The 27,431-nt window shown below is 45.0% G+C and overlaps 2 protein-coding genes across 2 annotated transcripts in view; one reads left to right on the forward strand and one right to left on the reverse strand.

The window, feature by feature from the left end:
* LOC311504239 (microfibril-associated glycoprotein 4-like) overlaps positions 1 to 27,431 on the reverse strand; it is a gene marked incomplete at its 5' end in the record, with an annotated part of 417,732 nt that overhangs the window by 136,071 nt on the left and 254,230 nt on the right. The gene's annotated exons all lie outside the window — the stretch shown is intronic.
* Positions 1 to 27,431, forward strand: part of ankfn1a (ankyrin repeat and fibronectin type III domain containing 1a) — a 74,569-nt gene that overhangs the window by 25,924 nt on the left and 21,214 nt on the right. Inside the window, exons 6-9 of the mRNA XM_084567521.1 lie at positions 12,068 to 12,193; positions 17,305 to 17,500; positions 19,069 to 19,279; positions 27,109 to 27,303. Coding sequence (XP_084423647.1) covers positions 12,068 to 12,193; positions 17,305 to 17,500; positions 19,069 to 19,279; positions 27,109 to 27,303 — 728 coding nt within the window. The remainder of the gene's footprint in view (positions 1 to 12,067; positions 12,194 to 17,304; positions 17,501 to 19,068; positions 19,280 to 27,108; positions 27,304 to 27,431) is intronic.

Here is a 27,431-nt window from a genome sequence, read left to right on the forward strand (position 1 = left end):
CTTCCTTAGAGGTGTGGGTTCTAATCATAGGTTTTGGGGTGGTACCAGGTGTGAACACAAGAACTAAAAGATGGATGGACACAGGTGTGATTGAGCTGATTTTATTTTTATTTATTTATTTATTTACTGGGTGACTGAAGCTGATTATCAAGATATAAAATGTCCTCACACAGATAGAAGAACACCGTACTTGATGACTGATGTCAGGTGAAAACAACTCTATCAGTCTGTGTGTAGTGTGTGTGTGTAGTGTGTGTGTGTTTTTGTGTCTTATCAGGTGTGTAAAACATGGAGGATCTGAGCGCGCTCCGTTCAGTCCACGCTGTCGAGTCTTTTCATTCTGCTCAATGGACCGATCAACGCATTATCACACACCAGAGCTGTGTGTGTGTGTGTGTGTGTGTGTGTGTGTGTGTGTGTGTGTGTGTGTGTGTGTGTGTGCGTGTGTGTGTGTGTTTGTGTGTGTTTGTGTGTGTTTGTCTTTATGTAGTCGTGTGGACCAATCTTTGAAGGAACAGCAGTGTTGTGAGGACATTGTAGCCGGTCCTCACAATGTCTTTAGAAATGAGGTTTAAGGTTGCACTGGATCAAAGATGACTTTAAATGAATTGTCCAGACGTGACAGAAGGAGGACGGAGGAAATAAAGTAGAAGTGTACGAATGTTTTAGATGTAGATGTAATGAGAGGATGCAGGAACTTGGAAGAAACATTCAGTCATTAATCTTAGATCTTACATCAGGGTTCATTTAAAACACAGATTGTACAGTCGGACCCTTCGACAATGAAATAATTTATTTGTTAATACAGCCTAAATACCAAACGTTGAGTAGTTTGCTTTGAGTCGTCTGAGTTTTGAATTAACGAGGAAATACCACGTTCATGTGGAAATGATTCAGTTTTGCTCCGTTAAACTAAACGTAGCAGCAGATAAACTGAAACTAAAGCACGCAGTGATAATGATGCTAGCAGAAACACACTGATGGACATGCTAGCTGTTAGCTAACGACTCTCAGGCTCTGACCACCAACCAACATAAGATTAACAGAGCTGCCTGGTTGGTTCGAGGTCGGAGCGTCTGAGGATCTTTTCTGTTGCGATGCTCGTTCATAGCGCTGCTGCTGCTCTGGTTGACCCTCTTATAAAGCCTCTGTTTAAAGAATTCAGACACTTCTAACAACCATGTTCAGCAGCAGATACGACATTTTAAACCAGGACGGTTTTAGTAACATTCATTTAAATGTGGAATAAATCTACATGTAATTGTTAAGTTTTAGGTTTCCTTTTCTAAAAGCTCAAACTGAATAAAATACCTGTGGACCCTGCAGACAGAAAGACTTTAGTCTGAGACCTGATGATGTATTAAACCAGTCTGAGCTCCGTCCTCCTGTAGTTTGTCCTGAAGGATTCGTGGTCAGAAAAGAAGAAGAAGAAATAAATAAAGTGAGAGTTTCACTGTAACCTGCAGCTCTGGCTCTAACCACATTTCACAACCTGAGGTGAGTCGATGTCAACTCCGCGTCCTTGGAGGAGACGGATGTGAGTCTCCTCATCAGCTCCACTAAACCAAGCCTTTTTTCCTCCTTTCCGTCTCCACGGCAACCGGTAGACGGAGGCCATTACTCTTAATGGCTACCCTGGGCCTCTAAATGCGTATGTGTGCACTGCGGCAGTGGCTTTAAACTACACACTCGACTGGTGCAGCTCCAGCTCGGCGAATGCCCGAGGTGAAGTGTAATGTGGTGATGAGGCTGCGTCCTCTCAGAGGAATAAATACCGGTCGGCAGGGAGCGTTCAGGAAACAAAGCGTGGAATCAGTGAGCAGCCTCAGGGTGGTGGACGCCTCAGAAAGCGGTGCGTTAGAGCGTATGTGAGCGTACGTCAGTGGGTTGGAGCTTTATGTTTTCCTGGGGACAAATCTCAATAATGAAAATGAGCATTTTCCAGTTATTACAGCAGCAACAATCAGCCTCTGGAGCCGTTTATAGGAAAAGCTTCAGATCTGAAAGATGATGGTGGAGAAACATCGTGAGTCTCTGCAGGACTTATTATCACACTGGTTCTGGTACGTTAATGACGATGAAAACACTGTTTACCACACACCTACTGATAGTAGGCTTCTCCTCATCTGAACCAAACCTCTGGTGCTTCGTTGCTCTGAACCTGTTTAGTGCTGCATCACAGCTCTGATAAAATTACAACATGCTCTCAACAGTCGTCCACAACCATGGCGTCTTCTGCTGCTGAACTAGATCATGAGAAGTGTCTTTAAACAGAGACTTCATAAGACGTAGAGAGTCTCTGGAGCAGATGCTAATGAGGATGCTAAAGGGATAGCATGGTAGCGGAACGCGACAGAAGCTAAACCAGGTAGATTTCCATCAATGTTCTGCTCTAAGTGGGTGTTAGCAGATCAATAATTAAATCAGACTAAACTCTGTTACCTGATTCTGTCATGAGGAGAAAGTTAAAGTTTGACTCTTTAAAGGTTTAAATGTAGAGTGACATATCAGAGTCTGGTTTAACTGGATTTATTTATGATCCAGAGACAGAAACACCTCTACATCACCTGGATAGTCCTCCAACCAATCAGAGACATTTAAACTAATCAGATGACCTGTATGACTACTGCTACTGTTCATCACCATGCAATCTGATTGGTCCAGAAGATCATTGCAGGAGCAGAATCAGTTCCCATCAGAGAGACTCCAGAACAACTGGATGGAGGACGTCGGTGTAGCTTCCAGACGACTTCACACTGGTTACTATGAGGACATGTTGGATTAACAGTTTAATGTTAGAAGTCATTGTTCTGTCACCTCTGTCAGTCTTTGAGAACGTTGTTGTCGTTGATTCTCGTGTTTGAGGTGGAGGTTGTGTGAGGACAAATAACCTGAACCAACCTTTACAAGAAACCGACTGAAACAACGAGCGAGAAGCATCAGTCGTGACTGGAAGTTTTCTGAGTCATCGGCTCATTACTGAAATCTCTCCTCTTTGTCTCTCTCACTCACTTTCATCTCGTCTCCCACTCTCTCTCTCTCTCTCTCTCTCTCCCTCTCTCTCTCTCTCTCTCCCTCTCTCTCCCACTCTCTCCCACTCTCTCTCTCTCTCTCTCTCTCTCTCTCTCTCTCTCTCTCTCTCTCTCTCTCTCTCTCTCCCTCTCTCTCTCTCTGCAGCTCCTACTCTATTCTCTGTTCTCCTCTAGTATAACATCATCTTCTTCATAAGACTCCAGGAATACTCTTCAGATTTATTTATTCTCAGTGTGAGAGGAAACTCTCCACATAGACAGACGCCAGCAGCTTAGAACCCACAACCTTCAGGCTGTGATGCTAACCACTGCTAAAGGTTGCTAACACCCACTTAGAGCAGAATGTTACTGGAAATCTACCTGGTTTAGATTTAGAGGTCTATAGGCATGCTAGCCGTTAGCAACACCGTTAGAATCACCATTTGCATCGTCTTTAGCGTAGCTATTAGCATCTAGATTAGCACTGTCTTTATTTCCTTACCTATGTTTGGTGTTAGTTTGGCCATCACCACTAGCCTCGCCTTTACCATCCTCATTAGCATTTCCTTTGTTTGCTTTTCCTTATTTTGATAATAGTATCTCGTACCTTTTGTGTCTCCATTAGCATTTCAAGTAGCATTGCCCTTGTTTGCTAGTAACACCATCACCGTTAGATACTGACCACACGTGTCCGTTAACGTTGTGACACGTTGTTTTCCACACAGATACACAGATTTTTATTCTGGTTTAGGATAAAACAAAAACCTAAGACTGAATTTGGCGTCGTGCTCAATCTGATGCGATCTTTTTATAAATGTCTAGTTCGACCCTGAAGGAAGGAAGGAAGGATTAATCCATTATAATCTGACAATTTCATTTTATTTCTATGTTGTCAAGAAGAATCAAAACCGTCTCACAATGATTTCCAGACCCTGAACTCAGCAGAGCGGCACTAAATGTTCACATTTTTACTTGTGATTTCATTCTATCTCCACTTTAATCAGCTGTTTCTTCGAGCGTAGAGAAGAAGGATTTATTCTGTCCTGGAAAATCAACGCGTCCTTGTTTAGATCAGACAATGTGAGACGTCTCTTCCTTAAAATAAAAACCCTCTCTCCTTTAAACATATCAAGGGTTTAAGAAGACAGTGAAGCTAAAGAAATAAATACATTGAATGAAGTATTAAGTAGAGTATTTGTAGTATTTGTAGATATTTGTCTTTTATCTCAACTCTATTAAAGTGAGTTTGATGTGAGGACACGATGCTCTCAGCTCAGACCAACGTTACTCATTGTTAAATTTGCACTTGAGTCATTTTTCTGACAGTAACACTGACGTGATGAACGGTGACAGATCGGTCCGGGTTCAGTTTGTGACTTACTGACACTTTAACAGGACACAGACTCAGCAGCAGGTACTGGACCACTTTAATCTGATGCTCCTCAGACTCAGACTGTCACTTCTGTTAACTATGTCCACGCTTCTTTAGGAGAATAAAACACAGTACCTTTATTTTTACTCTTTATTAAGACCAAAATTATGATCTATTTCTTCGTTCTTGTGCAGCTACATTCTGAATTAACTGCAACCACAAATTATTTGAGTTGTGTTTACAATAGTCCAGACTATAAGTGACAGAATGACAAGTTTCATAGATCTGCGACCCTCCAGAATGAATCTTTGGAGAAACCACTGCAGTTCCTCTCCCGTCCACTAGAGGCTCCACCAGTCAGTCAGTCAGTCTCCATAGACCTGGTCTGTAGAAATAATGTCTCTGTTCATGATGAATGTTTCTAGAACTCACCTTCTTAAATTAGTTCAAGGATTAAAGTTCTGCAGAATTAGGGGGTGTGGCCTCTCTGATTGACAGGTAGCTAGGTGTCTGTAGCTCCGCCCACGCTCCTCCTCTTTGACCATTGTTGACTCTGATTTCCTCAATCATCATTTACAGAGATTACAGCTTTGAAACTGTTTTGATTGATTCTAGGAGAGATTTTCATAATTGGTCATTAAAAGATAATTCTGATTTATTTGAACCTGCTGTTTTATGAGACTCATTAGACACTTTAATGGGGAATGAACCAGAATTAGAAGATGAGAAGGCTCAGGGCTTCAGTGTCTGCAGCAAGATTTTTAACTGATGAAAGCAAGAAATGGAGTTTATTTTAAAAAATGAAATTTTATAATCTGTATCAGAGAATCGTTTTCCTTAAACCATATTCAGAGCGGAGGTTTGTAGGTTGATCCAGTGGACCTGAAGCAGACAGGGAGGTGATGTTCTGCTGCTGAGCCTCTAAAGGTCAAAGTTAACCTGATTGAACCTTTACTGCAGCGTAAATCCACTCAGACTCTCTCATGGCTGGAAGCTGCGACTGTTGTTGAGTGCAGGATAACGGCCTCGCTGTGACGCCCAGGAAGCCTCTAACGCAGCATCGCTGTGATTGATGCCAGTCATTTCCTCGCTGTCACACACTCTGAGGAAAACTCCCACACACTCATAAACTCATGATACACCCCTTAGAGTCCATTAAAGTTATATCGTACTGCAGGATCGTGACTTTTCATGTTGTGAGGATTGTTCTGCAGCGTTTCACTCACAACTCGACTTTTATTCTGCAAATCAGAGACGCTGTTCAACAGTAATGATCTGAACCAATGAACCAATGAAGGATCATTCTCAGTCAGCTTCTTCTACAGTACTACAGGTAGAACCCTCATAGCTCCAGAACCATCAGGTCCATGTTCCTGACCCTGATCTCTATGGACCCTGGTTTTTATGGACCCTGGTCTCTATGGACCCTGGTCTCTATGGACCCTGGTCTCTATGGACCCTGGTCTTTATGACCCTGGTCTCTATGGACCCTGGTCTTTATGGACCCTGGTCTCTATGACCCTGGTCTCTATGGACCCTGGTCTTTATGACCCTGGTCTCTATGGATCCTAGTCTCTATGGACCCTGGTCTCTATGGACCCTGGTCTCTATGACCCTGGTTTCTATGGATCCTAGTCTCTATGGACCCTGGTCTTTATGACCCTGGTCTCTAAGGACCCTGGTCTCTATGGACCCTGGTCTTTATGACCCTGGTCTCTATGGATCCTAGTCTCTATGGACCCTGGTCTTTATGACCCTGGTCTCTATGGACCCTGGTCTCTATGACCCTGGTCTCTATGACTCTGGTCTCTATGGACCCTGGTCTCTATGGACCCTGGTCTCTATGACCCTGGTCTCCATGACCCTGGTCTCCATGGACCCTGGTCTCCGTGGACCCTGGTCTCCGTGGACCCTGGTCTCCATGGACCCTGGTCTCTATGGACCCTGGTCTCTATGACCCTGGTCTCTAAGGACCCTGGTCTCTATGGACCCTGGTCTTTATGACCCTGGTCTCTATGGATCCTAGTCTCTATGGACCCTGGTCTTTATGACCCTGGTCTCTATGGACCCTGGTCTCTATGACTCTGGTCTCTATGACCCTGGTCTCTATGGACCCTGGTCTCTATGACCCTGGTCTCCATGACCCTGGTCTCCATGGACCCTGGTCTCCATGGACCCTGGTCTCTATGACCCTGGTCTCTATGGACCCTGGTCTCTATGACCCTGGTCTCCATGACCCTGGTCTCCATGGACCCTGGTCTCTATGGACCCTGGTCTTTATGACCCTGGTCTCTATGGATCCTAGTCTCTATGGACCCTGGTCTTTATGACCCTGGTCTCTATGGACCCTGGTCTCTATGACTCTGGTCTCTATGACCCTGGTCTCTATGGACCCTGGTCTCTATGACCCTGGTCTCCATGACCCTGGTCTCCATGGACCCTGGTCTCCATGGACCCTGGTCTCCATGACCCTGGTCTCCATGGACCCTGGTCTCCATGGACCCTGGTCTCCGTGGACCCTGGTCTCCATGGACCCTGGTCTCTATGGACCCTGGTCTCCATGGATAGGTCAGACTTCAGTGTCAGTAACATTGTGTCTGATTAATTAGTGATAAACTAAAACATCTTCTAGATCAGAGAGTAGAAAACACCCTGATAGCAATGATATCATTCTGAACTCATTCAGCAACCCCTTGACTAGAACTGGACCAAGAGTTTAGAGAAATACCACAAAGGTTCTAGTAACAATAGAACCAGGCCCACTCTCCATGTGGACATGTGGAGAACCAAAGAACCCAAAGTGTTCCACGTTGGGTTCTTACCTCTTGAAAGTGAATCTGGCTACAAAATCCTACTGATTCCACTACAGGAGGCAACGTACACACAATTCAACCTTTGGACATTTTATTTCTCCTGGACATCATCACATTCTACCATTGGGATCATTATACAATCCAGAAGAAGATGGAGATTTCCTCCATGTTGTTCACACATGGAACTCCAAATGAAATTGAGGCAAAGGGCTCAGATTCTATCAGTCAAGTCACCATGTGGTTCGTAGTTGTCTAGTAGCAGCTACCGTCAACACAACTCCCCAGGGAAACTAGCCACCAATGTGTCTGGTTCTACATGTTGTTGTAAAGGTCTCAGTGAGCACTAAATGGCCTCACAGTTTGTTATCCAGTAATAACTGGAAAAAAAAAAATCCCTCCAACCAGAAACAATGAGGAAACTCTGGACGTCAGGAGAATGAACAAAGTGACTAGAGATAAATATACAGCAAGACTCAGGTGGAACCAACGAGGGGAGGAGCTTCTAGATAAAAGGCTGGAAGTTAAACTAACCTAAAAGCAAAGAGATAACAAAATAAAACAGGAAATACAAGGAAACTGAATAATAAAAGGTACTAAACTTAAAGGTAAACTCTATGACCCAGAGAGCAGATACAGGAGTTCAGATTCAACAACATGTAGAAATAGCTTCAGGTTTAAATGTCTAAATACATTGCTGTAAATGGTAACGGGTCTAAGTTTAAATGGCTGCATATGGAGCTGTCAGAGCTTCTATAGGATTTCTATAAACCCCCCCACCCGCCTCCCCATCTCTTCTTCACCTGTTGGTCTTCAATGGGAACCATGGAAACAGGCAGCTGGGAGCCAATGAGCAGCAGCAGCCGGCGCTGGTAGAGGCTCCTCTTGTTTCCTCAGCAGGCTGGCAGGATGCTGCCACATTAATTGTTGTTTGTCAAAACACTGTTGTGTTTGTTGGTGAGTGTTTTCTTTTTTCTTTTTTCTTTGGCCGGCTGCCGCTGGCTGAAAACGACTTAACACAGATAATCCAGAGATGAAGCCGTGACGTTCATATCTTCATGTCTCTCTGCAGAGACGTAAACACGACGTTCAGAGATGATTAGACACCAACACAAATCAATCACAGTCCTCCATGTGGACTTTTAACCTGCAACACGCTCTGTGATGTCTTCACCAACGGCCTGTAGAAGAGGAAACAGGAAGAGCTACTGTTAGCATGGAGGCTAGGAAGCTGAGAGTAGCTACTGTTAGCATGGAGGCTAGGAAGCTGAGAGTAGCTACTGTTAGCATGGAGGCTAGGAAGCTGAGAGTAGCTACTGTTAGCGTGGAGGCTAGGAAGCTGAGAGTAGCTACTGTTAGCATGGAGGCTAGGAAGCTGAGAGTAGCTACTGTTAGCATGGAGGCTAGGAAGCTAAAAAGATAGAGCTGTCCTCTCTCCAGTCAGCTGATCAGTCGGTCTACATTCATTAATTCGTTCTAGTTCATCCCTTTGTTTACTTTCATCACTTCCTGTTTCTCTTGTCGTGCTCTGGTTGATCAGCCAATCAGAGAAGATCTCTCTGAGCAACTCGTGAATCAACATGAACTGTTTGATAAGCTACAGACGGAGGTTTGACTGGAGCCGACTAACGGCAGCAGATCTGAGACGTGACGAGGGTCAGACGCGGCGTTGCAGGCAGCAGTTCGAGTCACACTTTATAATTTCTTACAATAAGTATTTGGCCCGAAAAAAGACAAAGTAGAGCTTTACAACATGGACCTTAGTAAACGTCTGACTATGGTCATGTTGACAGGAAGCAGCAGACATGTTTGGCTGCGCTAACACGGAGAGAACACGCTACTCTACACATGAACAACCTGAAGCTGATCACTGATCTGAGAGGAGGAACTTCTCCTGGTTTTCTTTCACCTCCTTTGTCTCTTTGTGTTTTTCTGTCTCTTGTTCTGATTCTTGTAGACGCTGTCTTCAGTCTGTGTTCAGATTAATGGTCTCTACTCTACTCTGGATCCTGACATATAACTACATGTCTGAGCATCGTATCCAGGCTCAGTTCTTCAGTCTGGTACCAGGAAATAACCTGGATCCTCCAACCAATCACAGATGCCGTGTCTGACTACTGGTCATGGCCGTCAGTAGAGACGGACTCGGGTCAGGTTCATTAAACATCTACAGAACATCAGAATAACTAATAACACAATAAAGTGTGTGTTTATTTCCTGCACATGGAGGCTGTAACACCACAGACGTGTGACCCTGTGTTATTTACACAACCATTATTACAGACGACACACACATGTTCTACTTCCTGTGTGCTACACACCAAGCAGCTGCTTTGACAGATAAGAACCACAAAAGGGTTTGGAAAGAGAACAGATTTCTGTCCTGCCTCCGTCCCTCCATCCCTCCATCCCTCCGTCCCTCCATCCATCCGTCCCTCCATCCATACCACACACTCACAGTCTGGTTTCTATCTTTGTGAGGACCTTCCATTGACATAAAAACCAAGACTGGACAGGTCACACTAGTCTGGGTTGGTTGGTTTGGTCCAGTCTGGGTCAGTTGGTTTGGTCCAGTCTGGTTTGGTCCAGTCTGGGTCGGTTGGTTTGGTCCAGTCTGGTTTGGTCCAGTCTAGGTCAGTTGGTCTGGTCCAGTCTGGTTTGGTCCAGTCTGGTCTGGTCCAGTCTGGGTCAGTTGGTTTGGTCCAGTCTGGTTTGGTCCAGTCTGGTCTGGTCCAGTCTGGGTCAGTTGGTTTGGTCCAGTCTGGTTTGGTCCAGTCTGGTCTGGTCCAGTCTAGGTCAGTTGGTCTGGTCCAGTCTAGGTCAGTTGGTTTGGTCCAGTCTGGTTTGGTCCAGTCTGGTCTGGTCCAGTCTGGGTCAGTTGGTTTGGTCCAGTCTGGTTTGGTCCAGTCTGGTCTGGTCCAGTCTGGGTCGGTTGGTCTGGTCCAGTCTGGTCTGGTCCAGTCTGGGTCGGTTGGTTTGGTCCAGTCTGGGTCAGTTGGTTTGGTCCAGTCTGGTTTGGTCCAGTCTGGTTCGGTCCAGTCTGGTCTGGTCCAGTCTGGTTTGGTCCAGTCTGGGTCAGTAGTTTCATTCTGGTTGTTGTCGGCTGCAGATAAAATCTTGTAGTGTGTTATCAGTAAAGATTAACATTTAGTAAACATTTAGTAAATATTTTTAATGAGCATCTTTAACTGTAGTCTTTCTAGTGAGTAGAACCAAGGAGGAGAATCATTGTTAGTTTGGCGGCTCTGAAACAACTTCTGCTCTGACAGGTGTGTGTTCTGCTGCAGGATTCGGTCCCGGTGGAAAAACGTTCTCGTCTTTTCTTTGTCACATTTTGCTGCAGTCATTCAGTAAATATTAAGGAAATATTCAGGAAATATTCAGTAAATATTCAGGAAATATTCTAGAGAAGCAGCTTTATTGTCATTATAAGAATACAACAACATTTAGTTTGGCAGCATCTCTTGTAGCAGCTACATGTCACAGGCGTAGACAAATAATATAATATAAGTAATAAATATTAAGGTGCAGTAAAAATATTATATATAAATAGTCTGTATTAAAACTAAACTAATTAATTAATTAACTAAAGCTCTTGATAAAAATAACCAGTTGATCAGTGAGTGAAGCTGTTTAAATCATCAAAAATCACATGTGAGACGTCAGTGATAGTGTTTTAGTCAAAATAAAAAATAAAAATAAAAAATCTAATCTAACTGAAACTAACTGAGCAGATTTCCAGTGAGAGTTATTCAGCTGCAGATTATTTCATTCTGTCTGATTTTACAGATTTATTGAATTATTTTTTATAATTTTCGTTTTTTTTTGTTTTTTTTGCTGCAGCGTCTGAGTCCGTCGATAAATTTCATCTCCTGTTCCTGCGTCTCTCACCTCACCCTCTGTCGCCTCCCCTCCTCTCCCCCTTTTGTTCTCAGCCTTTTGAAAGCCTGCCGCCCCTCCTCCATCAGTGTGTGTGTGTGTGTGTGTGTGTGTGTGTGTGTGTGTGTTATATCACTAACTGCACACACACACATCCACAGCATCCCTATGTAATTGTTCCTCCCTCTCTCTCTCTTTCTCTCTCTCTCTCTCTCTCTCTCTCTCCCTCTCTCTCTCTTTCTCTCTCTCTCTCTCTCTCTCTCTCTCTCTCTCTCTCTCTCTCCCCCTCTCCCTCCACCACTCTTTCACTTTCTCGCTCTCCGTCGTGTGTGTGTTTCCACTCGCGTGTGTGTGTGTGTGTGCGTAGATGCCGATGCGTCGGCCGGGTGAACAGGTGTCGGTTGAGCTCCAGAGTAGGCAGCAGAGAGTAGACGCGCTCCCCAGGACCGAGCATCTTTTCAGGGGGCAGCTGGAGTCTCCCTCCCTCCCTGGAGATGGTCCAGAGCTCCAGAGAGCCTCAGGACGCCAGGAGGCATCAGTCAGAGAGATTGAACCCAGCGCAGGAGCCTCTGACGCTGGGATAGATCTGCTGCTGAACAGCCTGTTGTACTTCCTGTTGCTGAGCATCTTTAACTGTAGTCTTTCTAGTGAGTACAACCAAGGAGGAGAATCATTGTTAGTTTGGCGGCTCTGAAACAACTTCTGCTCTGACAGGTGTGTGTTCTGCTGCAGGATTCGGTCCCGGTGGAAAAACGTTCTCGTCTTTTCTTTGTCAAATTTTGCTGCAGTCCAGCGTGAAGTCAGACTGCAGCCGTCCGTCCCTCGTCTTTGTCTCAGCACTTGGACTGAACACTTTGGTTTTGGTGGCGTTTATTTTTTTTTCTGAGAGGAAGAAGGAGAACTTTCTCCTCCTCCTCCTCTTCTTCTTCTGCTTCTGGACCCGTTTCCTGTCGATGGTTCTGATGGTTCTCCCTCTCTGTGTCTGTGTGCGTCAGGTCGGACAGTAAAATCTCTCGCTTGGCTCAGAGGTGGAACCAGAGGCCGGCGGGTGATGCTCTGATCAAAGACCTGAAGCCCCTGTACTACACGGGACACCCCCGATCCTCACTGAGCCTGGACAGGTGAGCACACCTCCATCAACATCAGCAGCAGGAGAAGGTTTAGGGTTTAAAGCTGAAAGAAGCAGCGCTTTTAAAATCTAAATCTAAAATAAAAACTGTTCAGGAGACAGAAACTCAACAGCTGAGCTACAGATGTGTCAGAAAATAACTGAGATAGATGAATCCTTAGGAGAGCAGTAAACTACGTCTCCCATGATGCATCTGAGACACCTGAACACATTCAGTTCTGATTTTGGATGAACTCAGCGGCTGATTTCTGATATTTTCTCCGATGAAGCGGCAGCTCTGATTCTTGATGTTGAGTGGCTTCTTTACCATAGCAACCACAGCCGAGGCTTATGGGTGTTGTAGTGTTTACAGAGTGAAGGGTCAGTGTGTTGCAGATGGATTAGCTTGAGCAGTCAGTTAGCATCAACGCTGTACGACGGTTTGTGGCTGTTCCTAGCCTCCCAGCAAATAGTAGCTCATCCTGTTAACTCTTTTAAAAGATGAATCCAGATTAGTGGCACCTGCTGCTGGGAGGAGGTGTGTCCTCTCAGGTGAAGGCTGTATGCACCATTTGGTTATTCTTTCTTGGCTGAAGTGGTTCTGTTCTGAGGAATGGGCTAAAATTCCTCCAAGCTGCTGTAGACCACTGATCAGCAGTTACCAGGAGGTCACAGCAGATACTGGACACAAGGCTTCAGCTTCTACATGAGCAGGAAACAGTGAAGGTTCTCGTTGGTTCAGGTCACGGTATAAATTATAAAACAAGATGAATCAAACTCATCTGGACTTGTTGTGTTTGTAGACGACGTTTCAGATCTAAATGATGGTGGAGAGTTTAGGTTTTTATCACCTGAAGGTCACATGACTAGAGTCTGGTACTGACCTGACACTCACCTGGACCTGGACCTGGACCTGGAGGAACCTTAATCTCATGTGTTTGCAGCTTCTTGGTGTCCTGTGTAGTTTTTCCAAACCAGTTTTTAGGATTCTCACATATTCAAGCCAAAGTTAGCCAACGCTATAAGAAGATATAAAATAATAATGTCTAAAAATACGACGACATGAAACAGAAGAGCAGAAATCAGATGAAACACAGGGACCCCAAGGTTTTATTCCAGCGTCCTGAGATCAACAGCTGTCTTCTCATTAGTTGTTCTTTGAAGGTCACCAGCGACGTCTTCATTGATTTCTAAACTGATCACGAGGTCTGACATTTACTCCTCACGGACGAGTAATGGAACAAAACGCAGCTGCAGAAGATTTAAACAGAAATTAAAACAATAAAATAAAATCTGATTTCTTTTTTTTTCTGCTCATTGTGTTTTTGTTTTTTTTTTGGCTGCAGGATTAAATGATGAGATGGTTTAGTGTTAATGGTTAAAAGTCTGGTTTTAATGGCAGCTTCGTTAAATACTTGTTTCTGATTGAAGCAGGTTTCAGATTCAATAAAGAGCCTCGTTGAGACTCTTATAACATTAACCCACAGTGACCGGCCAAACAGAGGCAGCCTGAAGTCCTACTGGGCAGATCAGATCACACAACAGTCAGATGGAGACGCAATTTACATCTGACCAATTAGGAAAATTAGTTTGTGATGAACAAGCTGCTGTTAGCTGAGAGGCTAGGAAGAGCTGCTGTTAGCTGAGAAGCTAGGAAGAGCTGCTGTTAGCTAGGAGGCTAGAAAGAGCTGCTGTTAGCTGAAAGGCTAGGAAGAGCTGCTGTTAGCTGAGAAGCTAGGAAGAGCTGCTGTTAGCTAGGAGGCTAGGAAGAGCTGCTGTTAGCTGAAAGGCTAGGAAGAGCTACTGTTAGCTGAGAGGCTAGGAAGAGCTACTGTTAGCTAAGAGGCTAGGAAGCTAGGAGGAGCTACTGTTAGCTGTGAGGCTAGGGAGCTAGGAAGAGCTGCTGTTAGCTGGGAGGGAAGAGCTGCTGTTAGCTGAGAGGCTAGGAAGAGCTGCTGTTAGCTAGGAGGCTAGGAAGAGCTACTGTTAGCTAGGAGGCTAGGAAGGGCTGCTGTTAGCTGAGAGGCTAGGAAGAGCTACTGTTAGCTGGGAGGCTAGGAAGAGCTACTGTTAGCTAGGAGGCTAGGAAGAGCTGCTGTTAGCTGAGAGGCTAGGAAGAGCTGCTGTTAGCAGAGAGGCTAGGAAGAGCTGCTGTTAGCTGGGAGGCTAGGAAGAGCTGCTGTTAGCTGGGAGGCTAATAAGAGCTGCTGTTAGCTGAGAGGCTAGGAAGAGCTACTGTTAGCTGGGAGGCTAATAAGAGCTGCTGTTAGCTGAGAGGCTAGGAAGAGCTACTGTTAGCTAGGAGGCTAGGAAGAGCTGCTGTTAGCTGAGAGGCTAGGAAGAGCTGCTGTTAGCTGAGAGGCTAGGAAGAGCTGCTGTTAGCAGAGAGGCTAGGAAGAGCTGCTGTTAGCTGGGAGGCTAGGAAGAGCTGCTGTTAGCTGGGAGGCTAATAAGAGCTGCTGTTAGCTGAGAGGCTAGGAAGAGCTACTGTTAGCTGGGAGGCTAATAAGAGCTGCTGTTAGCTGAGAGGCTAGGAAGAGCTACTGTTAGCAGAGAGGCTAATAAGAGCTGCTGTTAGCTGAGAGGCTAGGAAGAGCTACTGTTAGCAGAGAGGCTAATAAGAGCTACTGTTAGCAGAGAGGCTAGGAAGAGCTGCTGTTAGCAGAGAGGCTAGGAAGAGCTGCTGTTAGCTGGGAGGCTAGGAAGAGCTGCTGTTAGCTGAGAGACGAGGAAGAGCTGCTGTTAGCTGGGAGGGAAGAGCTGCTGTTAGCTGAGAGGCTAGGAAGAGCTGCTGTTAGCTGAGAGGCTAGGAAGAGCTACTGTTAGCTAGGAGGCTAGGAAGAGCTGCTGTTAGCTGGGAGGGAAGAGCTGCTGTTAGCTAGGAGGCTAGGAAGAGCTACTGTTAGCTGGGAGGGAAGAGCTGCTGTTAGCTAGGAGGATAGGAAGAGCTGCTGTTAGCTAGGAGGCTAGGAAGAGCTGCTGTTAGCTGGGAGGATAGGAAGAGCTACTGTTAGCTGGGAGGGAAGAGCTGCTGTTAGCTAGGAGGATAGGAAGAGCTGCTGTTAGCTGAGAGGCTAGGAAGAGCTGCTGTTAGCTGAGAGGCTAGGAAGAGCTGCTGTTAGCAGAGAGGCTAGGAAGAGCTGCTGTTAGCTGGGAGGCTAGGAAGAGCTGCTGTTAGCTGGGAGGCTAATAAGAGCTGCTGTTAGCTGAGAGGCTAGGAAGAGCTACTGTTAGCTGGGAGGCTAATAAGAGCTGCTGTTAGCTGAGAGGCTAGGAAGAGCTACTGTTAGCAGAGAGGCTAGGAAGAGCTGCTGTTAGCTAGGAGGATATGAAGAGCTGCTGTTAGCTGAGAGGCTAGGAAGAGCTGCTGTTAGCTGAGAGGCTAGGAAGAGCTGCTGTTAGCTGAGAGGCTAGGAAGAGCTGCTGTTAGCTGAGAGGCTAGGAAGAGCTGCTGTTAGTTAGGAGGCTAGGAAGAGCTGCTGTTAGCTGAGAGGCTAGGAAGAGCTGCTGTTAGCTGAGAGGCTAGGAAGAGCTGCTGTTAGCAGAGAGGCTAGGAAGAGCTACTGCTCTCCTGAGAGTTCCTCCGCTGGTTCTCATTCTCCTGTCGATGGTCGACGTGTTCGCTGCGTCTTGTAGGAACTGAACTCTTTCAGAAACTTGAAGCGTTTTCTTGTCGCTGGTGTCGTAGAAAGTTGGAACTATTTCCGTCTGCTGCTGATTGGACCCAGAGGATCAGGCTTCACACCGACGTTACACAGGAATCTAACCGTCACCGCAGGGAGTGTGTCTGTTGGAGCCGTGAAGTCAGTTGAAAACAGGATGATGTTCACGTCTTATTAGAACAGTGTAACTGAAGCACTACCCTCTGGAGGCCTGCAGAGCTCAGACCACCAGGACGTCCTCATAAAGTCCTCACCTCTTTCTCAAATCCTTAATTAATTTCTCTGAGGCTGAAACCGTTCGTCCGTGTTTCAAACCACCATTTTCCCTCCATCAAACCATTTGCAGGAGCTTTTTGACAGTCGTGTCATTTCAGTGACAGGTGGAACTTGTCCAAGCGTGATGTGGAGCGAGAGCCGGAGGCGACAGGAGGTCGATTAGACGCCAGATGAAAAACTGGAGCAATTTTTTCTGACATGCAGCTTGAAGCAGGTCTTTGACTTTACGATGCCTGACGGTGATGTGAAGGATTTCACTACATACGAGCTTTCATCTGTTGTTACTAGAGCTGGATATCGATTTGATTCATTTAGAGAGATTTTAGTTTCTAACAGTTAAACTTTAAACTAAATCCACCGTCCTCGTTGGTTCCAGAGGTTTGTGGTGTCTCCTCCATCTTTAGTCCAGCTCTCCTCTGTCCTCAGACGTCTTAAATCCTGACGCTGCTCTCAGAGCTGGAGCTTCTGTCCTGATCTGGATCTAACATTTATCAGCAGAGGAGATTTAAAGAATCAGAGGATCTGAGGAATCCTCATCTTTACTTATTTCATCCTGTTTGAGGAGATCAGGCGTCAGCTGCTCCCGGGTCCTGTTACTGGGTTTTATTAAAAGTCTGATTTACAGTATAACATGGAGCTTCCTAATCAAAGATGAACCACTGTCTTTTTTCTTTTTCATGTGGCTGAAGAAATCCGGTTAATGTGCAAAAGTCAAACATATATTTAAGATAATTGGGCCAAATGATACTGACATCAATCCTGATGTTAGTTTGGTCCAGATAAAATGTCCCCACCTGGTCTTTGACACCTGAAGAAGTCATTGGAAGACAGAAAGTAGAATATTGTAGCAGCTGCTGTCTCTAATGGATCTCTACCTACCGCTGGATCAGAACCATCAACAGCTGCTGGTTGACTTGGAGACATGATCCAGATGTTGGAACCAGATGGAAAGACTCTAGTGTTCCACAGATCAGCCCTGTTGAGTAGGTGGTCTTTAATGTGACCCAGGACCAAAGGAAGGAGGTCACATGTGTCCCAGACCACCTCCACATGTGGACTGACACCAGATCAGTGTTCACACCAGAGACCAGATGAGTCATATAACCAGGTCTGATCAGAGCCCTGGTGTTGTTCATGTCAGCTGTAATCAGTTTTTAACTTCTCTTCCCTCCCTCCGTCCCTGCAGACGTTTTCCAGGTGTCATGACCCAGCAGATGCAGAACCTGCAGTTGTCCCAGACCAGGAAGTGCCCCGGTGGGCCGGCCTCCCCCAGCGCCGCCAAGCGCCTCTACCGGAACCTGTCGGAGAAGCTGCGAGGCAGCACGTCCTCGTTTGAAGACGCCTACTTCTTCGGCAAAACCGACCGCCTCCGCAAAGCCTCGGTGAGTTCAGTGAGCGTCGCAGCAGCTCGTTAGTGACGTTTAGAAACAAAGAGAGAGCCCTGAACTCTGCTCCGTCCTGACTGAGTCATGTGATCATCACAGCGTTGTTTAAAAGGATGTTTAATTTATTATGTGGCAAATAAATGTATTCACATTTAAGAAGCTTAGTGAAATTAAATGATTAGAATATTTATTCATTATTCATTTAACAGGTACGATTCATCTCTGGAAATCAACAGCCTCCATTGTTCAGTTTCAGACTCATGTTTCTGCAGATAAATTAAGTTTTTAAAAACTCCTCCTGCAGCTGTTTCCTCTTTTTATATCAGGTTTACTGTGAAGCAGGAAAAGATGAGTTTGTATGAACTTTCCTGACGTTAGCGTTCTGGACAGACTGGAGGAAATACAAGTGTTGTTCTCGTCGAGGGGAAACCCAGAGCGGCTGCTGAGCAGAGGATCAATAAAGACCTCGTTTCACTAATTCTGTTAACAGCCGTGTGTCCACAGCCTCGTTTGTCTTTTATTCCTTCTGCTGATTGTTGGTGGAAGAGGACGGTTCAGTGCCTTGCTCAAGGACTCTGGTGGACGGACGGTGTCGGCGGAGAGCGTTTGGTTTCTCATCATCATCACGTCCGTCCTGTGAAACATTTGGTGTCTGAGACTCATGACGGTGGTGAATGTGTCGGGTGTTACAGGTCCTAGAGAGAGAGCTGAAAGCTTTCCAGAGCAGCCTGCTGACATTTACAAAGCAGACATGAAAGGAAGAGGCAGACGGGTGAGGAGGAGGGTGAGGAGGGTGAGGAGGGTGAGGAGGGTGAGGAGAGGAGGAAACAAAAGATCACACGGCATCACTGATCCATGTACAACACTCTGCTCCTGAAACATCTTCACTCTGGATCTCGGATGTCATCACAACGTCCAGACTCAGAGTCAGAGAAGAAGAACAAGAACAAGAAGCTCTGCAGACATTTATCAGGAGTTTCCTGATTCAGACTAAAACTAAACTCGGTTCCAGAGACTTTTGGTATCTCCTCAATATTTACCAAGGCGACCAGAGCCTGGACGTCCACGAGAGACCCGTCGGCTACAAAGAGACGGACGACCAGAGATGATGAGTTATAGAGCCGGGTATCACCACTGATCTCCTGAATCGATTCAAATACAGTTCACGAGGTCCCGATTCAATTCATTCAGAGATATTTCAGTTTAAAAACAATTTTACTTCAAACTGAAACTAACGTCCTCACTGGTCCCAGAGGTCTGTGGTGTCTCCTCAGTCTTTTCCATCTAGTTTCTCATCTTTCAATCTGTTTTTTTGCTCCATGTGGATTTTATTACGGGTCGTGTTTAAACTGATACAGAGAAATAGATAGTCCTCCAACCAATCAGAGGAGGGACGTATGAGACGTTTGCATCTGGACAGATGACTTCATCTCTGTTAACTGTTTGTCTTTTAAAGTTTCCTGTCAATATCTTTTACACCATGAATCAGACGTGAGTCCATCACTGTCATCTGACCATGCAACACTAAAACTGCCCCATATCTAAGTGTTGGTTGTCTCTTCCAGACGATGCAGGGCAGCGACTGTATCTTCGAGGCGGTGGAGCAGCAGGACCTGGACGCCGTGCAGATCCTCCTCTACCAGTTCTCAGCCGAGGAGCTGGACCTGAACACCCCCAACAGCCAGGGCCTGACGCCGCTCGACATCGCCATCATGACAAACAACACGCCCATCGCCAAACTACTGCTGAAGGCCGGCGGCAAGGAGAGTCCACACTGTGAGTAGAGACGAGGACGTTTACCCTGGGGAGGGGGCGCTGCAGTCTGACCTATCCATAGAGACCAGGGTCAGAGAGACCAGGGTCAGAGAGACCAGGGTCCATAGAGACCAGGGTCAGAGAGACCAGGGTCAGAGAGACCAGGGTCCATAGAAACCAGGGTCTATAGAGACCAGGGTCAGAGAGACCAGGGTCCATAGAAACCAGGGTCCATAGAAACCATGGTCCATAGAGACCAGGGTCTATAGAGACCAGGGTCCATAGAAACCAGGGTCCATAGAAACCATGGTCCATAGAGACCAGGGTCAGAGAGACCAGGGTCTACAGAGACCAGGTCTACAGAGACTAGGGTCCATAGAGACCAGGGTCAGAGAGACCAGGGTCCATAGAGACCAGGGTCTACAGAGACCAGGTCTACAGAGACTAGGGTCCATAGAGACTAGGGTCCGTAGAGACCAGGGTCCAAAGAGACCAGGGTCAGAGAGACCAGGGTCCATAGAGACCAGGGTCAGAGAGACCAGGGTCAGAGAGACCAGGGTCTATAGAGACCAGGGTCCATAGAAACCAGGGTCAGAGAGACCAGGGTCCATAGAGACCAGGGTCAGAGAGACCAGGGTCAGAGAGACCAGGGTCCATAGAGACCAGGGTCAGAGAGACCAGGGTCAGGAACATAGTCCGGATTTATTAAGACCCAGGGTTTTTGCAAAAGATTGGAACCTAAACCTCTTCTTATTTTAGCCAGACCGAGCTCCTGCTGATGCTTTAACCCTTTAATTAAATAAAAACCTCCTGTCTCTAAAATCAGCTTTTACGTTTATGTTTTCACTAATCTCATCAAATCTCTTCTTTAAATGTACAAGCAGTCGTGTTTGTATTTGAGCCTTTTTTAGTTTCTAGTCTGGCGTCGCTGATCAAAGTAAATAACTGTTTTAATGAAAAGTACAGATTCAAGATCGAGTCTTTACGGCTACACAACCTTCTACAGATTTAAAAAGCTTCACGAGCTGCTAACTTGATAAAACTGGATTTAATCAGCTTTATTGTCACTGTTCAAGGTAACGTGATTATAATTATAGCACAGCTCCCGACACATTCAGTGATGAAGGTCAGAAATTTATATAAGACTGAATCAGTGTAAGCAAATAAATAGTGAACAGGTTTAAACGATCAATGTTTGAAGGAAACTGAAAAGTGTCTCACACATTTTATATGATGAAGGAAGGAAAGAAGCTTCCATGGTCTCATTACTAATGAACAGACATCACTGATTCATGTGATCATTTCTACTAGTGGTTGAATGAAGGAGTTAAACTCCTCTTCCTCAGATCAGCCCTGGTGAGTAGGTGGTCTTTAATGTGACCCAGGACTCATTGTGTGTTCACACTACCAAAGGAAGGAGGTCACATGTGTCCCAGACCACCTCCACATGTGGACTGACACCAGATCAGAGTTCACACCTGGACTTGTTTAACCTGGACTCTAGAGACCAGATCAGTGTTCACACCTGGACCTGTTTAACCTGGACACTAGAGACCAGATCAGTGTTCACACCTGGACCTGTTTAACCTGGACTCTAGAGACCAGATCAGTGTTCACACCTGGACCTGTTTAACCTGGACACTAGAGACCAGATCAGTGTTCACACCTGGACCTGTTTAACCTGGACACTAGAGACCAGATCAGCGATCACACCTGGACCTGTTTAACCTGGACTCTAGAGACCAGATCAGTGTTCACACCTGGACCTGTTTAACCTGGACTCTAGAGACCAGATCAGTGTTCACACCTGGACCTGTTTAACCTGGACTCTAGAGACCAGATCAGTGTTCACACCTGGACCTGTTTAACCTGGACTCTAGAGACCAGATCAGTGTTCACACCTGGACCTGTTTAACCTGGACACTAGAGACCAGATCAGTGTTCACACCTGGACCTGTTCAACCTGGACACTAGAGACCAGATCAGTGTTCACACCTGGACCTGTTTAACCTGGACTCTAGAGACCAGATCAGTGTTCACACCTGGACTCTAGAGACCAGATCAGTGTTCACACCTGGACCTGTTTAACCTGGACTCTAGAGACCAGATCAGTGTTCACACCTGGACCTGTTTAACCTGGACACTAGAGACCAGATCAGTGTTCACACCTGGACCCGTTTAACCTGGACTCTAGAGACCAGATCAGTGTTCACACCTGGACCTGTTTAACCTGGACTCTAGAGACCAGATCAGTGTTCACACCTGGACCTGTTTAACCTGGACACTAGAGACCAGATCAGTGTTCACACCTGGACCTGTTCAACCTGGACACTAGAGACCAGATCAGTGTTCACACCTGGACCTGTTTAACCTGGACTCTAGAGACCAGATCAGTGTTCACACCTGGACTCTAGAGACCAGATCAGTGTTCACACCTGGACCTGTTTAACCTGGACTCTAGAGACCAGATCAGTGTTCACACCTGGACCTGTTTAACCTGGACACTAGAGACCAGATCAGTGTTCACACCTGGACCTGTTCAACCTGGACACTAGAGACCAGATCAGTGTTCACACCTGGACCTGTTTAACCTGGACTCTAGAGACCAGATCAGTGTTCACACCTGGACTCTAGAGACCAGATCAGTGTTCACACCTGGACCTGTTTAACCTGGACTCTAGAGACCAGATCAGTGTTCACACCTGGACCTGTTTAACCTGGACTCTAGAGACCAGATCTGTTAGTGTGAGGACTGAACGTGTCCTCAGATAGAAATACAATCATGAATGTGTTGTGGATGGGACGGGGGCTGTGTTTGAGTCTGCTGCCCTGTCTGGGCTCCTCTACCTGGGTCTGAAGGGGGCTGCTAACCCCCCGTTCTTCTCCAGTACCACATAAACTCCTGTTTCTATCTTTGTGAGGACCTTCCATTGACATAATTAATTCTCTAACCTTAACAATAACATAACCTAATTATAACCTTTACTCTAAAACCAGGTCTGAACAGGTTTTAACCTTCACAAAGTTCAGAGAAATGTCCTCACAGCCTAATAAAAACATGACATTTCACTGATTTAAATTCATGTCCTGAATCTAAACCGTAACTATCCAACCTTTACATTAACAATAAAACATGTCTTCACTTTAAATGTTAATGATTGACTCTTTCTCTGTCCCCACATGGATGGTAAAACGGTGTGTGTCTTTGTGGGGGGGTGAAACAGTGGCCTCCCCCTCCCGACGAACGGCTTTAACAAGATTTGTCGTTTAATGGTTTAACTTTTGCAATGATGCGTGTAACGCTGGGGCAATTACAGCTAAGTGATTTATTGTGCCTCGGGGCCAGACGGGGGCCCGGGCTCCGGGCGGCGGTACAATCCCATCCTTGTAAACAAACACAGAGTAAACATTGCTGCCGTCGTCCCTCCAGGGGCCCGGCTGTTCCATGTTTATGTCATTCCTCAAGTGCCAAGTAAATCAGTCAGCCGGGGCCCGACAGCCCGGTGTGTGTTAAAGTGTCTCATGAACACCGGAGTGTGTTTTAAAGAAACTTCATTAACCCTTAAAGGTCCGGGGTATTTAGCGTCAGCTATTAGCAGAAATAATAAATGTGTTCAGCGTCTAAAAGTTAACAATCAGCTGTTAATATGAAGTGTTGATCCCTGGTTCTCCTATAATATATTCTCTTATTGCAGTCTTCAACCTCACCACTAGATGGCTCTGAGTCCTACACACTGGCCCTTTAAAAAGGTTCATTTTAAAATCATTTAGTTTGAAAAAAATTACATTTTAATTACATTTAATGATCTACTGACATCTTTTCTTATAATGAATTCATTTATTTTATATATACGCACACTTTCTTTATCTTTTCTCTACAAAAAATATTTACTACTTTTCAAAACAGAAAGCAAATAATAAAACTTAATCATTTATAAAACTAAATCAATAATAACCTAAAACACAGTTGAAAAAACAAACAATAATGTTAAAAATTAGCAAATCAATTTATCATTGAACCTTAAGACACACGTAAATATGAAAGTTAATTAGCGATCTATTTGTATATAATTATAATTAACAACAATTTTATTCTTTTATCAACAAAGACTATTAACTACTTAAAAATATATTTTTTAATTCATTTTTTTAATTAAATATGTAATAACCTAGTATCTGAACTCTATTAATGACTAAAAACTAAGATACTAACTAATCTCTGCTTCAGTGAATCCAGCCCTGCAGCTCTGATCAGTTTCCTCCTCCTGATGATCAGATCACAACCAACATCTGAGACAAGCTAAGCTAGCGTAGCATGGTCAGCTGATGTGGTTACACTGTGTGACCTTGTGTGATTATATTACTGTGTCTCCTTGAGGGGACCTGTGTGATAAGTTATGAGGCCCCTGGGGGCCGTGGGAGAAGGTGGTGGAGGTGTTTGGTCCACATTTAGCCAGACAACGAGTTTTTGTGCATGACGAGTCCTCCTCACACACGGTTAATTTACAGCCCTCCCAGTTAGCAGCCGTTAGCGGCTAGCATGAGCAGGAAGTGACACCTCCAGGTTTATAACATGGCTGCCGCTGTTTCCAGCCTCATGGGTCGAGCGAGGGGCCCTCCTCCATTTGTTTCTGGGTTAGGGTGTTGTTTTTTCATTTTTAGCCATTTGTCCAAAAACTGTTCAGAAACTACTGGCAGGACAGAAACATGAATGAACCAGTGTATCATCTGTGTATAATCTGATATTTCCCTTATTTCATGTTGGAAGTCGTCAAGTAGGAGCCAGTAAAATAAAAACAAACGTCCTCATACAGAGCCTTGTGGTACACCATCATTTGATTCAGTATCAAACATTTATCTTTATTCATGTTGGATGTGGTATTTATAAAATGTGTCAGAAACATGAATAACCGCTGACAAGAGAAGCTTCAATCCACTTCACATCACAATAAACCCATCAACCATATCATCTGTCACAGCAGTAAACTCCAGTGAGTTGTTTCTCTGCAGAGAATCACTTTGATTCAGTGATACTCAGATTACAAAGCTCGTATCAGCAGTAAATAGACCGTTATCATCAGCTGTTGGACAGTAATCACTGATCTCAATCACAAAGCCAAAGCTCCACTGATCATCTGTGGAGGAGATAAACAGATGAGGAGTTTATTTAGCTGATGGTTCAGAGACTTCTAGATCCTCCATCATCTTCTGGAAGTCGTGGCTCCTCTTTCTTTTGCAGCAGTTTGTGAGACCTTCTGGCTTCAAGCTGCTGATCTGTCCTGGAAAATTACTGATGTGTTTGTGGCATCTGAGGAAACAACAGATTTATCTGTAGTTTAAAAAGAACTGACTGGATGGAAACATAAATCAGAGCATCATCTGCATATAATCTGATATTTACCTTAATTGACATTGGATGTTGTCAAATAGGAATTAAAAAAAAGGGGAACTCCTCATGCAGAGCCTTGTGGTACACCATACTTTGAATAAGTGCAACAAAGATTTCCAGAACAGAGAAGGAACAAATATAAATTTGATCTGATACTAGGAAACTAGTGACAGGATGGGAACATTAACCAGAGCATCATCTGCATATCATCTGATCTCATCGTCCTCAGCTTCAGACTTTTTTTTAGAGACTGGTAACTCTTCATCTAGATTTCAGTAAATCAAGATAAACGTTAACGTGGTCAAAAACGCTCCTTAAAGACTTTAAAACTTAAAGATATCATGAGAACGTTGATGCTGACCTGTAGACATGTCAGTGAAGGCATCATAGATGCTCCAGTAGATTAATAATAGATAATAGTCATTGAGTCAAGGAACGTCAGGCATTCAGTCACCAACAAAAGACGGACCACACACAATCCTGAGATATAAATAAATAATAATGATAAGTAGAATAGGGACAGGCTAATTGTTGGAAAAATAAGGTTGGAGGTTAAAAAGGAGGTTAAACTGTCACACAAGATATTTACTCTCATCTACTTATTAAATAGTAGGGGAAAGGTCCCACAGGTGGGTACAAGACATAAAGACATAAAGCATCACTGACCGTCTACAAAGAGCAACATCAATAAAAGCATCTAGTGAAATATTCAGTTCAATAATAATAATATAAATAATAATAACCACAGACACCAGGAAGCTCTACTGCAGCACACTGTTTAGAAAATATAGCTGCTTCTTCATTCCATACATTATTATTGTGAGTATAACTCCATTAGGAGGTTCTCCATCTGTTAAACAATCTCAAATCGATTAGCATAAAGTGGGTGTTAATACATTTATATATTGCACCTGGAACAGAGTTTATGAGTCTAACAGCTCCTGGAAAGAACCTGAAGCTGAGCAGCCTTCATCCTGAGGGGTGGGTGGGCGGCTGGGGGGGGGGGGTCATGATGCCTGTTCCCTGAATCTACATCTCCTTGCTGTAAAGTAAAGCTGCAGCCAGTGATCCTCTGTGTGGCTTCACTACTTTTTCTGTTAGTTTCTGTTCCACACAGTGACGCATGATGTGAAGATGCTCTCCACCTCACATCTGTAGAAGTTTTAAATCTGGGAACGACCTCAGCAGCAGCTCCTTAAATGCCTAAATACTGGAGTTCACCTACCAGTCCTACTGCTGATGTGTCTGAGCTGGAGGAACTGTTTGATAATGACTGCAGTGTTTTACTGTTTGAGGTACGGTTGTTTTAGAAGCAGAGCTGGAATCCAGTCCTTGAACAACAGATCAGCTCTTCATGTATACAGACTGATGAGGGTTCAGGTCTGTTCGAGCTTTCAGGATCCTGTATCTTTAACCAGAGAAGAGTTCATGTCCTGGATCTTTTATCTGAGTTATATCACAGAGGAAGCAACGGTACAGTCACTGTGAATGGAAAGATCTCTGAGTCCTGACAGGTAGAACAGACTTTAGAACATAAGAACACAGAGAGGAGTCTGGACCAGGTGAGGATTTAAAGGAGGAAACAGATGTCTCTATCTCTAGGTTCACCGAGGCTAACGTTAGCTTGTTCAGGGTTTTATTGTTTTTTTATATCATGTAGAGTTTCAGTCATTCTGAAAACAAAACGTCTCTTATCTAATCAGGGATGTACAGACGTTCCTTGACCTAGAAACACAGTCCAGTTCCTCACAATGGATCCTGAGGACGAGATCTATGCTTAAAAGTTTTTGTGTCCTTCAGAATTTTTTACATTTCTACATGAAAATAAAAACATCCTGAAAGTAGACAAAGAGAACCCAAACAAACATGAAACTGAAATATTATACTGGCGAGAGGCCTTGTCTCCAGTATCAGCTGTGACCTCCTTGTCACTAAATGTTTCTGGTAACAGCTGATCAGTGGTCTACAGCAGCTTGGAGGAATTTTAGCCCATTCCTCAGAACAGAACCACTTCAGTTCTGAGATGTTGGTGGGTTTCCTCACATCAACTGCTTGCTTCAGGTCCTTCCACAACATTTCTATTGGATTAAGGTCAGGACTTTGACTTGGCCGTTCCTAAACATCCATCTTGTTGTGTCTTTTGATTGGACCTTGAAGTTAACCTGTGATCCTAGAGGAGCTCCTCTACATCAATTAGTTTGAGTTTCCTGGAGAACGAATCATTTCATGTTTTAGTGCTGCTGCTCTGATCCATGTCGATCAGTAACCATGGCAACAGAAACGTGAATGTTCAGATCACACTTCCTTTTAAATCCAGTGATACTGACATGAGACTCTTTTTATTAACGTTGGACACAGGACGTCTCTGATGAGGCTGGTGGACTGAGGACATATAAGACACTTTATGGATCAACTATGAGCCACCTGTTTTTTTATGTTCCTTGTGTTTTCTGTGTTTCAGTCGTGAGCGTGGAGAGTCGTGAGGCTCACCTGAGCTCCCTGGTGGTGGAGGCGGAGCGGCGGGCGGCCGACCTTGCGGCTCAGGCCCAGCGGGACGGCCTGTCCCTAGAGGCCTGCCACAAGGACAAGCAGCTGAGAGCCTGGGAGTGGAGGAGCAAGCTGTACAAACGCATGAGGACAGGCTTCCAGCACGCCCGTCAGTCACACGACCACACAGTCACCTATAGACACCAGCACGCCCGTCAGTCACACGACCACACAGTCACCTATAGACACCATCACGTCCGTCAGTCACATGACCACGTAGTCACCTATAGACACCAG

The sequence above is a fragment of the Chelon labrosus genome, assembly GCF_963514085.1.
Source record: "Chelon labrosus genome assembly, chromosome: 19".
Taxonomy (NCBI): Eukaryota; Metazoa; Chordata; class Actinopteri; order Mugiliformes; family Mugilidae; genus Chelon; species Chelon labrosus.